Genomic DNA, 14,417 nt, shown 5'->3' with positions numbered 1-14,417 from the left:
AAAACTAGCACGACACCTTCCAGCACAGTTGCGATGTTGCACCGTCTGAGAAACGGCGTCACCGCCTCCTTTACCTCGCCGGAGCTTCGATCGAATCGCCATGTTCTTCTAGGAGAAGAAGCAAACCAAAAAACAAGCGCCGCACCTTCCAGCACACGCGCCAAAAGCAAGCACTTCACCACTACCACACACTGTTCTTCACCAGCGAGCGCTAGAAAAAACGGTAAATTAATTTAAGCGAACTGCGGAGCACACAAGAAAATGAACTTTCCTCTTCGGCTGCCGAATAAACAAGAATGCAATGCAAAAAGTTGTTGAGAACACTACGACAAAATCGCGGGAGACATAGTAGTTTCAATTGCATTCACCGTATTTGTAACAAAATAGTGTTTTACATTAACAATTATTGATAATAGTAACTATGAAAACAGTTTCATGTTTATTGTTACTACAACATTTGTTTCAGAGAAGAAGGGCGACAAGCTGGAATGCTGCAACTATCGTGGCGTTACGCTCTTTGCTGCTGCTAATAAAATTTTCTCCCAAGTTCTATTCCAAGGGGTGTTAGTGCGTGTTTCGGGGATACTCTCGAGTCCCTTCGAGTCATGCCGAGGATTGAAACAAGATGATGGACTTTCCTCGCCATTGAAAATGTTATACGAAGAGCGGGCATCGACACTAGTGGTACGAATTCACGAAGCGGGCTCAGCTTAAAGGTTTCGCTGATGACTTTGACATCATAGCACGAAACTTTGCGTCGGAAAAGGAAACCTCCACCAGACTATAAGTGGAAGCTATATACGTATTGGACTGCTCTGCCGTAATCTCGCAGACTGACGTGAGCGCCATTTTTTCAAATATGGGGTTCTCATGCCAATTTGTTCGTTATTCGAAGACCCATCTTTTTAGGCTAAGACGATCTTTATTTTAGTTGTTACTTATTCGTACGTTGCATAAAATCAAGAAAACAGAATGACGTATGCTCCATTTCAATACAAAAGTGACAAGTAACCCGTTCGTTTTTGGGCCATATTGAAAAACTGATCAAATGGATGTACGTCATAATGTTATATCACGGCAGTGCTGATCAATACATCAAAAACAAAGTATATGAAGGGAAGAGGCTCCAAGGAGAACATTGTTAACCTTCCACCCCGGATCATCGTAGAAGGCGATGAGCTAGAAGTGGTAGATGAGATCGTGTACTTAGGATTGTTGGTAACCGCTGACAACAACGCCAGCAAGGAGATCCGGAGACGCATTTAAATGGAAAATCGTGCCTACTACGCCGCTATACGAAGCTGAAGCTGTACAAAACACTAGTGGCTTTCTATGGGCTAGAGACGAGAACACTGCTCTCAGACGACCTAAGCACCCTTGAAGTTTAAGAACGGACTGAAGACGGAGAATGGCGTAGACGCATGAACCATGAACTGCACGCGCTGCTAGAGAGACCCCCATTGCACATCTGGGTAAAGTTAAGAGATTTCGATGGGCCGGACACGTAGCAAGGATGCCGGACAACAACCCGGTAAAAATGATTCTTTTCAGTGACCCCTCCAGCACCTGAAACAGAGGAGCTGCACGATGCCTTGATCAGATTGGAAGTGATCTACGAATGATAAGACGTCTGGGAACATGGCGCATGCAGAACCCAGTTGAATGGAGCCGACTTCTTGATACAGCACAAGCCACCCCGGCTTTAGCCTGCTAGATTCTATTCTTCGTAACGAAAGCAAGAGCTCATCAAATTATGTATAGATAACCAGGCTCCTTAACAAACATGCTGTGTTTGTATTAAACAAACAGTTACGAATTTGGAATTGAATTCGAAAAGTAAACATTACATGTTAGGTACTATAGAAATTAATTTTAGGTATAAGTGTTCAATTCGTTCTTTTAACTGAAACGCTTTGCATAGGTAAAAACGCATGACTTTATTTTATCAATTTCAACAAATGCACAAAGAAGAATATATAGTTAGATATTAAAAACGATTAATGCATTGGTACTCACTTTTTCAGTATCATAGTTTCTCCTTGCATCTCGATCTTCCCATCCCGAGCCATTGCAGCCACTTCTGATTTGGTCATTATAACTTTCTGAACTTTGACCATCTTGTCACCAATTTTCATTTCAAAAGTTTTGCTTCGCTTCGATGCCGAGCTTAGTCCGGGTGATGGCTTGGCAATTGAGTGAACATTACTGGGCTTAGTAGCAGAAGCAATCGATTTCACAGGAGTTTCAAAAGCCATGCGCTTAGCACTAGGCGGAGATCTTTCATTCTCGAGGGGCCGTTTAACTCCAGTTTTTACATTACCAGTGTCGGGAGATTGTTTTTCGTTCTGTTGTCTAACGGATGATCGTTTAGCAGGTGCTAGCTCCACAACAGGCGCCACTTTGCTTTCAGTTTTCTTTTTGGATGCAAATGTTCTTAGCGGCGTTGCTGACGCTCTGGAAATGACAGGTTTCACAGGTTCTTTCTGTTCTATAGTTTGGGTCGGTCGCTTAACTGTCATTCCTTTGGGTAGATTTTTTAAAACATCACCAATACTTTTTCGATCCGTTTTCTCAGGTGGTGATTTAGATGGAGCTTTTTTGAAAAAGCTGTCCATTTTTTTCTGAACGCTGGGTTTGATGAAATTAGTTTCCGGAACAGTTTTCAATGGTGTATTCTTCGTCGGGGACACATTTTTTCGTTCGCTGGTAGCCGCTTGCGGCTTTGAGCGGCTTTCTGTAGCATTGCTTTTTATTTGAGTTTGAATAGAATGTTCCGGCTTGATTTCTGGTAAGACATGCTCTTCGTAATAAATTTCTTGTGGTTCTAGTTGTACCTCATTATCTAAAATATAAAAAAAAATCATGAAAATAGTGAAATTGAAAAACATCTGATAAGATAAGAAGTAAGCATGAATATAAAATCCATCGGAAAACAAGGGCGAAACCTTAAAAACTGTATTATTGACGAACTGAACAAAAAAATAATATTCTAGATAACCAAACGAAGCCTTATTTCATTCAAAGCGATTTGTAAAAAATCTACCTGTAAGCTCCACATATTCTTCTTCTGCTACTGGCAGGTCTTCGCTGTCGAAGAAAATTTCATGTTTGACTGTATGTTCATTTGTGGCTTGCTTTCCTGAGTAGGATTCTCCAGCTTTCGCGGTTCGAGAAGTTTTTCCCGGCTTCAAAACCACCTTCTCGTCTTTCTGTTCACCATCCACGAACGTTGTTATTGTTTTGCTACCATCCCTACCGATGACGATCTTCTCAATGATTAGTTGTTCAGGTGTCTCGAGTGCAGCATCATCCGTACTGGAGGCATTCAAGTCCGAATCATTCTCCAGCCGATCTGTAGCTAACACAGAGAGATGATTCATTTGACAATGTTCTTCCAAGCGCTTCGCATCGAGAAAAAGTAAATCGCAATAGTCACATGCGTGCTGTTCTCCTTCGGAGTGGAGTTTGATGTGGGCAGTGACCAGATCAACAGTTTCGAAATGTTCTTGACAAAGCGGACAGTTAAGACTAGTGGTCGCGTGTACCGCTGAGTGGTACACCAAATCATCCACACTATTGAAGTTTTTGAGACAGTCGCTGCATTTGTACACACCTTTACCAGCTTGATGAGTCCGAACATGTCTGGTAAGATGATGGGAGAGCATGTATGATCTGCGAGAACATTAAATTAATATTCTGAGAGCGATTTTAAGAACAAAACTTACTTTGAACACATGCGACAAGGATATGGTCGACCTCCTGCATGAGCGGTAAGATGTCGCGCCAATTTAGCAGCAGTAGGGAATGATACATCGCAATGTTCACATGGATATGGCAGATTAGAGTCATGAGTTATTTCATGCCGCTCGAGTCCCTGCTTGTAAGCAAAACTTTTTGGGCATTTCTTGCAATGAAAAGGTCGACGTTTCTGATGCGTTTCGGTGTGTTTCTGTAATTCTTCGTCCGAGAAAAATGAACGCTGACAGTACATACAAACAAACTTTGGTTGATCCTTATGAATCTAAAAATTTAGTAAATTTAGGTTTACTGAATCTAACTATGACGCTGAGGGAAATACCTTCTGGTGTCTTGTTAGAAGCGTAGCACGTGGAAAAGCAGATTTACAAATTACACATACAAACGGTCGCTCCCCAGTGTGAGTCATGTTATGCTTCGCCAAATCATATTTACTGAAAAATCGTTTATCGCACAGCTCGCACGGATGATTCCGTTCTCGATTATGATTGCTCTTGTGTATTTCCAATAGTTGCCTCAAAGGAAAGGACCGATCGCACTCATTACATGGGAAAACATGGGTCGCTACCGGCTCCGCAACCTTGACCGGATCGGTTTCAGACGCTTCCATCGAAACAATTTCTAGTCGTCCATCAGCAACTTGGACCACGTGTTCCTCCGTTTTTTTGCTAGATAGCATAGTGTTCAATAAAATCGGTTTCTTGGCAGCCGCACCCAAATTACCATTAATTACTTTCACCGGAGACTTTTTAGGTGTTGGTCCAGCTTTCTGGTAAAGATTTCTGGTTTTTTCTATCGGTTTCCCCTGTTTGATATTTCTCAAATCTTCAATACTCAGTTTTACGATTTTCGGTTTAACTTCGACTTCTTCAACCGTTTCTTGCTCATTTTCCAAATATTCCTCCTTAGGTTGACGTTTCATAGACGGTTTAACCTGTGCTACTGTTATCGGTTTTGATTCTTGAATCGGTGGTTGATAAGTCGAATGGCGTCGCTTCAATTGATTTATTTTACGGGGCTGCGTGTCTTCGTTGGTTGTCAGGGGCTGAGAGCTCTGGGTTTTAAGTAAAACATTATTTAGCACACATGTCGTGTCATATGTGTAAAACTCACCTTAAAAAGATTAATCGAGACTGCTAGCTTCTCTGGCCAAACGCCAGTTAACGGATACGTTTTAAGCAACGTATCGGCCTTCTTACATATTTGCTTGAAGTGATAAGAATGGTCCATGAGCAGGCGACAGTTGTTGCATATTGTGCTTGGCATTCCATCGTCCTTATAAACCTGAAACCACAGAAATCGAAAGGCATACCTAGCATCATCATCAATCACACCAAAGTTTACTGGATTTTTCCAAGACTTTAATTCCAAAACCAAACCAATTTTAATTTCAGGTACATGATTTACAATGTAACTTTTCCTGAAACCTTTAACCGGGTTTCAGTACAAACTGTCGAGAAAAATATTTTCTCGAATCTCGTTAAACTTTGACACATGTTCAGTTTTTGAACTCACATCAGTGCGGTGTTTGGTTGAATAATCTAAATTTTGAAATGTTGCTAGTGAGATTTTACAATACAATTATGTATGAGTAAATATTGCTTTTTTAAATTTTCGCTTTATGTACCTATGTTTTTTTTTAATTTTTGAAAGAGATAATGTCGAAAAATACCGACATTCTCGAATTTTAGTAGTTAAGAATAACACCTCGGGGTTTGACCTTATTGAACAAAATTATTCACGAATTATTGCGCATATCTTAAAGGCAATTAAAAAAAAATACGAGACATGAAATTTCGACGCAATAAGCTGTAGATTGTCATGATTTAGAAGAACTTATCTTTTTTTTGCATTAGTCTGAAATATTGGAAATATTTTACATTTATCAAGGAAGCTATCATTGAATCTTTGCTATGAAGTGTGGTTGTCTCTACTAAACAAAGCGAAATTTAAATTCCCGGTCGAAAGATAGCCTAGTAAACAACGGGTAAGTACAGAGCCACAACGACCACACTCAGCAAACTCTGCTAAAATATATAACAAATTTTCTCGCCATTTTGGATTCAGCAGATGAGCGAAGCTATCCGTAGAGGGAGCTGTGCCTTGGTGGAAAATACTGAATAGCGGAGACTCCGAAGAACCTATAGCAAACCATTTGAAAATATGCGACACAAATTTTTGCCGCCAAATCACGAAACAAAAATCACGGCAGCTAAAACTAAACCAGACTTACCTCAATCGAAACACAGGCCATTATCTGAAGCGTTAAAGGAGTTGGTTTCGTTCTCCAGTTGTAGTTGTTTGCTGCAGCTTCTGTCGAAAATATGTCACTCATCGGCTCCTCCTGTGTCAAACAAAATCTACAAATCCTTTTGGTTTTCATTTCCTCGGCAAGCTGTTCCTCTGTGTCATCCATTTTCGTGCAAAAATTTATAGATTTATACCAGCACAAACAGTAGTTTCACTAAGCAACAAAATACGCTGTTTCACTGCTCTTCACCACAACTGAAATGTCGGTAGCGGGACACGATTGAGCAAAAACAGCCGAAACTGGAGAGTAACTGTAGTTCATATGTCTACCACCGGTATAGTTTGATACTTTGGCGCTTAATGTAACGAGAAACAAGTGTCGGACAAAATGTTTTCCTGAAAACATGCTATTTTTGTATCAATGTGGCGTTTTGTTGTGATGAATTTAATGATGCTTTTTCGAAAGGACGTATTTCGATATAAACACATTTTTCTCTACAAATCTCAAAACAATACCGTGTGAAAGAAAAGATAACCGATTTTAAATATTTTTCGAAACACTTCTGTAAGTGTGAAATTGGAACAGTTTTTGATCCGCGCCCCCCTATGCGAAGCTAATAGCGAATTTCTTTATTCCACCAGCTCACCTCGTTTTGACCTGGAAGCGCACTAACTGCTGTCAAAACCCTTCTTTATTCGCTCGATATTGACCCAGTTTTGACCTGGCGTGCTGCCCGAAGCGCACTGTAAAATTTGTCAGCTTCAATCCACCACCGCACGTGCTAAGTTCGTAAACAATTATCTGGCATCTCTTTCTTACTTGCGTCTTAAACGGCGATGACGTTTCATTATTGCTCGGCAGTTTTACCCGCACACAGCGGAATAAAGAAACTGTCTATAAGAAAGCTTCGCGACCCCCAGAGCAATTTCAGATACAATTTTTGCTATACGAGGCTGCGTTTTTCAGTCTCATAGAGATAAGTGACTTTTCACCTACGCACACTAGTGAACGTGTAAACCTGCGTAGAGTTGCTTTTGTTTCCTCCAAACTGTAACTTCACTTTTTACCATTTTAGGTCGATTATGTTTAGCAGCTTCTTCCGATTCATGCTCACGAATGAAATATTTATTCAGAAACGAGTTTAGAACTTATAATAAGTGTTCAATTGATTATTAGTCCAGCTGCTAAAAACATAGCATTGCAAACAAAACAGCGATTTGTAAATATTTTCCTCAATGAGTGGCTTTAACACATTCGTTCGTAAATAGGTCTATCCAGCTTTCCACGAGCGGTAATGGCGGACAGTGCACGCAGCCCATTTTGACGTTTTTTGTAGGTCGGGTAATTTTCAATCGCAGTAACGGAGTGAAAAACAAAAAATTTTTGCAACGTAGCATAGCAACTTTAATAAACAGTTTTGTTTATTATGATCCGCGCATGCGCACGCCGGAATTAAAATAACAAAACGCCCATTGTTTGTTGAAGTTGCTACGCTACGTTACGATGTTGTGATATTTTCTACTCCGTTAGGAACCATTCAAATATTACATAACGCGGAATTTGGCAATTTTCAATACCCACCCACCCCCATGTAACGCAATTCTACATGTTTGCCACATGCAATATAACGCTTCGCTGAGTACCCCCCCACCCCTGAGCGCGTTATGTATTATTTGAATGATCCCTTACTGCGATTGAAAATTCCCTGACCTACAGAAAACGTCAAAAAGGGCTGCGTGCACTATCCGCCATTACCGCTCGTGGAAAGCTGGATATAGTTCTCCAAGTCTAATTTTTTTCACGTTTTAGTCCTAGTCCACAAAAGGGTTGAAAATCCGCCCTAACAAAGGAATCTAGAAAGAAATTTTAATTACCTGTCAAGTGTGCCAGGAGCTTCGCGGCTACCCTAGGTAAGTGTCGCGGACCCCCGGTTGGGAACCACTGAACTAGTACGAATTCAAAATTTCACGTATAGCTTTTTTTTTGTTTTCATGTCTCTTTAGTCTGCGTTTTTTTTTTTTTGGCAGTAATTACTCATAGGAAAGCTAAGAATAGAAGTAGGGATACTACACACTTAATTTATCTCGGTAAGCTTCCCAACAGCTGATCGAGCTCGGCGAAATTTTTAACAAATGTCAGCAATATATTTCGACGATCGTTCAGCAAATATATCGATCTACCGTAAACCAGCATGTATTGACATTGTGTTTGCCGATGTTCTTGAATATTCTGCCAAAAATTGCAGAACATTTCGCTGAATTTATCAGCTGTTGAGTTCTCGGCAATAAAATCTAAGTGTGTAGATCATGATTCAAATAAGATTATTTAGTCTCTACATCGAAAACATTTTAATAGGTAATTTTTTACACATTTTTATTATAATATGTAGTTGTCAAAAATGAGTGATTTGAAAACTGGGAAATAGATACAACTGTACGCGTTATGAGTAGGGATACCATCCGTCCTGATTTAGCAGGACCTGTCCTGATTTTGAGATCCGTTTGGAGTGTCCTTCAGGGTTGATATTTGTTGACACTCTTGAGTGAAAGTGAAAAAAGCATCCAAAAACGTTATTTTTTCACAATCCTTTCAGAGTTCTCCCTTCCCGCTTTTTGCATGGAAGTGAACTGTAAAACACCTCATTATATTTCATGCGATGGAAGCAAGACAACAAAATCAGTTTATCAGTTAACGAAGATTGTCAAGGCATCGGTCAGTGTCAGTGAAAAAGTGTTTCGGTGAGGTTCATTTTGGTTGAGTGGACTGTTTGTTTTTCTTTTTCGCTTTGAAGTGAAGATCATTCGGTTGGATTTGTCGTCAAATTTTATTCCGTAACCGTGAACGATGCGCGCGATCTATTTCATCTGAGTATAACAGCACGTTACTAGGACGAAAATCTAGTGTATCTGAAAGAGTGCTGCGATCATTGGAAGTGAAAATTGAAAATGATTGGCTGTAATTTTCGAAGAATTTTGCTGGAGAAAATGACTTTTATCAGCACTGGTCCTGATTCATTTTTCATATTTTAGCATTTGTACTGATTTTTCTGAATGATGTATGATGTCGGATGTTCAGAAATGTTGAAGATTGTTCTGTACTTTTACTTTGACTCCGAAACGAAACGGACTCATTTTGTACGATTTTGTTTCTTTGATTGAATTTTGTCGAGAGAAATTGTCTAGTTCTCGCGACCCTCAATTACCTATCTGACTTTTGGGTCCAAAAGCTATCCAGCTTTTTTCGCACCAAGATGGCGGTCGCTATAATGCGTGTTCGTAATATGTGAACCTCTCTGCTTACGTCAGTTTTGGAAATTCTGAGGAATTGGCAACACAAATTTTGCCAGATTTATTTTTCTTTTACTAAAATACGTGAAGACTTCAAATTGACATAAACAAAGTTGTCAAAAGGGTGAATGATTTAATACAAATTTTGCTTTTTAGCATCCGCCATTATGGCGCGTAAAAAGCTTGATACCAGTTTTTAAAATGCCATTTGAAAAAAGCCGCGTTTTCTGAGCAAACGTGATTTTTAAAAAATGTTTATCGTTTTCCTTCGATTTTTTAATGAAGAATAAAAAACTGCTCGAAATGTCTTAAATGACATTACGCACACGTGCGATATATGGGAGAATTGTCATTTAAGGTATTTCGAGCAGCTTGTTATTCTTCATTTAAAAATTGAAGGACAACGTTAATTTTTTTCTAAAAATCATGTTTCGTTCAGAAAACTGCACTCTTTCAACTGATATATAAAAATCAGAAAACTGTGTGAAACTTTTGGACCTAATTTTAAACAGTTTACGTGTGCTGCATTTTTTTGGTATCTACTAATGCCTAATGAATCAAAGTTGCAAAATTGTATCGTCCAAGAAATACTTTAAATAAATAAATGAGTGGCGTATTTTGAAGTGTAAATCTCAAATTACGTGTTTTATTTATTGATACCGTAAACTGGGGTGACTTTGATCACTTTTTTTATTGTATCTCAAATATTTTCAGAATATACTGAAAACAATATTGTTTGATATTTTTAAAATAAGTACTGGCATGTATTGAGAAAGATACAGTCACTACTTCGAAAGTTGAGTAACAATTTTGCTGTTTTTAAATATGCTCTAAACATTTTACACCAATCATCATTCCGGGGTGACTTTGATCACTTCATTATTTTTAAGAATTTGGAGTAACGCTTTGCTACTTTCACTAAATTAAACAGCCTAAAACGACTTAAACGAGTTCAGAAATATTATAAGCAATTTTGGGGCCATTCACATTCTACGTGAACAGTTTATGTTGGCGAATGTCCAAGATTCATACAAAATTTTTAGAATATATATGAATGAAAATCCACTGAGAGGGAAGGTGGTCTAAAATCATCAAAAACCAGTCCACGTGAAATATGACTTATGCAATTGTCCAAATTTGCATGTTACTTCACGTCTTGGGTTTCTGTTAAGGAGATATATGTAATACGCTGTGGAGATTATTGGGACTCAACATTGCCTTCGAGGAAAAACTTGCAAAAATAACAATGAAATGCATTGTTATAATATTTGTTGATCTTAAGAACTAATCTGGGAACAAAAAAAAAACTTTACGTATTGCAGCTTGTTGTTTTGAATCTGCTTGAACCGATTGTTTGTATGCAACAAAAATCGCCAAAAATACACTTTATTTTCAATTAATATTTTAGCATGAAAAACACTATTAAAATAGCAGGAAATTCATGAATAGTAGCAGTGCAGACATATATCCACACAATCAGTGAAGATTACGACAAATCCCAAGCACTACGAGCGCTTTTTTACCACATTTTCGAAAAAGAGGTCTGTGATCAAAGTCATCCCGGTGATCAAAGTCACCCCAGTTTACGGTACCTCAAAAAAAGAAAACACCTCATATCAAATTTGTACCGGAAAAGTTGTTCAGATTTTTAACCCCGACCAAATGGTAACCTTAGTTATGAGAACATAATCTTCAAAATACTACAAGGTATACAGCCCTAGGGGTTGTATGAAATGGTGACGTAGGACTAAATATTTAATATATACTTTTACGAATTAATTTCATTTTTTGTCATATTGACTTACATTTTAAGGTCCCGTCTGGACGAGGGAAAATTTTTTCTAATTCTAGTCACACCTTCTATTCCCGTTCATCTTCGCATTCCCGCGAAACTACATACATTGCCCGCTTTACTAATTTTTAATATATGCTAAACTAAATATTATTATATGCTGCGCTTAACTGTTCATAGGTAACACTACCGTTTATTTTTGATAGTCGTTATTTTAAAACTAACGATGCATGAATACATGAAAATTTTACACTAGTAGTAGTTGCGAAAATTCTCATAACTCTTATCTTCAAGCATCTATAGTTCTGGAAAGAACCAATTCCATAATATTCAGTTAAAAATTCGTGCTACAGAACGCTGATAATCGCACCATGAATATTTTGAGTTGACTCGTATGCAGCTCTCGTTTCTCAATGTCGCGTACCTTTAACAGCTGCACTGCTCTCGCTATTGTGTAACAAACTAAACTGAAGCTGAATTTTCTACACGCAGTTTTTTGTATCGAGTTCAGAGCAGATTTTTGCAATTAAGGCGTGGCTACGTAGCTTCGAGAAAGAGGAACAAACCAAAACACCTTCGATACTACTGAGTGATTTTCATAAGCATCAAAAGAAAGGTTTTGCTTTCCCGATGCGCAAATCACTCTGGTTTTTAGATTAACTAATTTTTGACATTTGACTGATAACGGTGTTCGAGTGAACACAAACAAACAATTAAACCGGAAAATCACTCAATTTAGCAGTGCAAATTCTTGAAATGAGGGTTATATCTTGTTGTGATAAACTATTCATAGGTAACACTACCGTTTATATTTGGTGCGTCCTGGTCGTTATTGTAAAAATGATTATTTAGAAATAGACAAAAATTTCACACTAGTAGCAGTTGTGAAAATTCTCATAACTCTTATCTTCATCATCTTATAGTTCTGAAAAGAACCGATTTCATAATCTTCAGCTCGAAATGTAGCTACAGAATGCTGATGATCACACCACCACCGGTAGCATCGATTATTTTGTTGGCCGCGTATAAAATTTGCCCTCCGCTGTGCCCTCCAGCAGCTGTGCCAGCAAAACATCCTGCAGCGTACGATGGTTATTGTTGCTGCCGTGTGCAGAATACAGGTAACATGCTCCGCGGTGCCTGGAAGTTGACTCGTATGCAGCTCTCGTTTCTCAATGTCGCAAAGCTTTAACAGCTGCACCGCACTCGCTATTGTGGAACAAACTAAACTGAAGCTGAATTTTCCGCACGCAATCTTTTGTATCGAGTTCAGCGTAGATTTTTACCATTAGGGCGTGGCCACGTAGCTTATAGAAAGAAAGAGAAACAAACCAATACATCTTTAATACTACTGAGTGATTTTCATAAGCATCAAAAGAAAGTTTTTGCTTTCCCGCTGCGAAAATCACTCTGGTTCTTAGATTAACTAATTTTCGTTTCTTATGTTTGACTGATAACGGTGTTCGAGTGAACACAAACGAACAATTAAACCGGAAAATCACTCAATTTAGCAGTGAAAATTCTTGAAATGAGGGTTATGTCTTGTTGTGATAAACTATTCATAGGCAACACTACCGTTTATCTTTGGTGCGCCCTGGTCGTTATTGTAAAAATGATTATTGAGAAATAGATGGACATTTCACACTAGGAGTAGTTGTGAAAATTCTCGTAACTCTTATCTTCAAGCATTTATAGTTCTAAAAAGAACCGATTCGATAATCTTCAGCTCGAAATGTATGCTACAGAATGCTGATAATCACACCACCGACGGTAGCATCGATTATTTTGTTGGCCGCGTATAAAATTTGCCAGGCTTAACGTCGGAAGTAAGGCGCAGTATAGCAAATCAGATGCGCTATACAGCGCACTACTTCCGACGTTAAGCATAATGTACGGTGTGAGAGTAAAATCGAATGTCGCTAGTCGACAACTCCAATTTTCAACTTGATGCATTATATTAAACGGCAACTAAAGTTTTTTTTACTACTAACTGCCGCCACTTTTAGCCGCTGGGCTGGATACCTTAAATAAAGCATTTCTTATGTAAAATTGGTCAATAAATCGATAGGTGATATTTTCCCGTGCCCTGTTCAAAATGAAACCATTGCCAATCAATTTGTTGACCAATTTTACATAAAAAATGCTTTATTTAAGGTATCCAGCCCAGCGGCTTTTAATTAGTGAGAATTTGGGTTCATTTTTGCCAGTGTGCGTTGGTCGAAATTTGACATCGCCAACCAGCGTTGCGGTCATGAAAAATTGTTGAAAGTGTTGTCTGTGGTTTTTCGTTTCTTCTAAAACAGTCTGCGGGGAAACGGGTCGCAAAAGCAACGTGAGTGAACAACTTAGTACGAAAATTGTATAAAAATATCAATAGTTCATATAGAAATGAATAGTGGTCCATCTTACCCGTCCTGTCCGTATTGCCCGTTGTTCCCCTACACCACGTTAGTAACATTAGCACCATCTGCTGCCGTGTTCGCGCTGCGTCTTGTGTTTCTACATCAGCGCTTGCGTACGTGCATGTGCCAAATTGGGAACCACAAAATATGTATAAGATGGTATGACAGCGTCATAGACAGTGTTGTTGCGCAAAAACTCTTATTCGATTGTAAATTGAAAATATTTTTTTGACGATGGAACTAGGTTCTAGTGTTACGTCTGTACATTCTTGATTCCCAGAGCCCACCTAGTTTTGACCTGGAGCCAACCTAACTGCTGTCAAAACCCTTCTTTATTCGCTCGATTTTGACCCAGTATTAACCTGACGTGCTGCCCGAAGCGCACTGTGAAATTTGTCAGATTCAATCCTCCACCGCACGTGCTTCGTAAACGATTATATGGCATCTCATTCTTACTTGAGTCGTAAATCTCGATATCGTTGATTTATTTCTCGGTAGATTTGCCCCGCCGCAGTGGAATAAAAAAATTCGCTATTAGTGCACGAATTTTTTATACAGTTTTTTACGCGGGTGATACGTACCCGCGGTAATTCACAAATCCGCGCAAACATTTTTGAATTGCGCAATATCGCGTGAAAACCGCGTTAGTTGTAAAATCCACATATAAAAACTCGTAAAAACGCGAAATAAAACCTGACTGTACCTGAATCCCGTGGTCCTCGTGGTTCTGTGGTTAGCGATGTCGGTCGGCTAGCTCTCCCACACGGTTGTGATATCGGGTTCGATTCCCGATCAGGTCGAGGATCTTTCCGAGGTGGAAATTCTCTCGACTCAGCACTGGGGCACGGTGTATCGTTGTACTTATCCTACAACATGCAAAATGTGCCGAAAACAATATCGATAACGAATTCTTTAACTAATCTAGTTGA

At 39.0% G+C, this 14,417-nt stretch overlaps 1 protein-coding gene across 1 annotated transcript; it reads right to left on the bottom strand.

The window, feature by feature from the left end:
• Window positions 1–1,918: 1,918 nt before the first annotated feature.
• On the bottom strand, window positions 1,919–6,288 carry LOC129730550 (RE1-silencing transcription factor-like). The gene is made up of 6 exons (XM_055689967.1): window positions 5,990–6,288; window positions 4,870–5,040; window positions 4,079–4,810; window positions 3,726–4,021; window positions 3,044–3,672; window positions 1,919–2,842 (listed from the first exon to the last, which is right to left on the bottom strand). The coding sequence occupies exons 1-6, from the start codon at window positions 6,170–6,172 to the stop codon at window positions 2,013–2,015; spliced, it is 2,841 nt and encodes a 946-aa protein (XP_055545942.1). The 5' UTR covers window positions 6,173–6,288; the 3' UTR covers window positions 1,919–2,012.
• Window positions 6,289–14,417: the final 8,129 nt, after the last annotated feature.

Source organism: Wyeomyia smithii, chromosome 3, assembly GCF_029784165.1.
Source record: "Wyeomyia smithii strain HCP4-BCI-WySm-NY-G18 chromosome 3, ASM2978416v1, whole genome shotgun sequence".
Classification (NCBI taxonomy): domain Eukaryota; kingdom Metazoa; phylum Arthropoda; class Insecta; order Diptera; family Culicidae; genus Wyeomyia; species Wyeomyia smithii.
The sequence above is the reverse complement of the archived record's forward strand: the minus strand, read 5'-3'. Positions and strand labels throughout refer to the sequence as shown.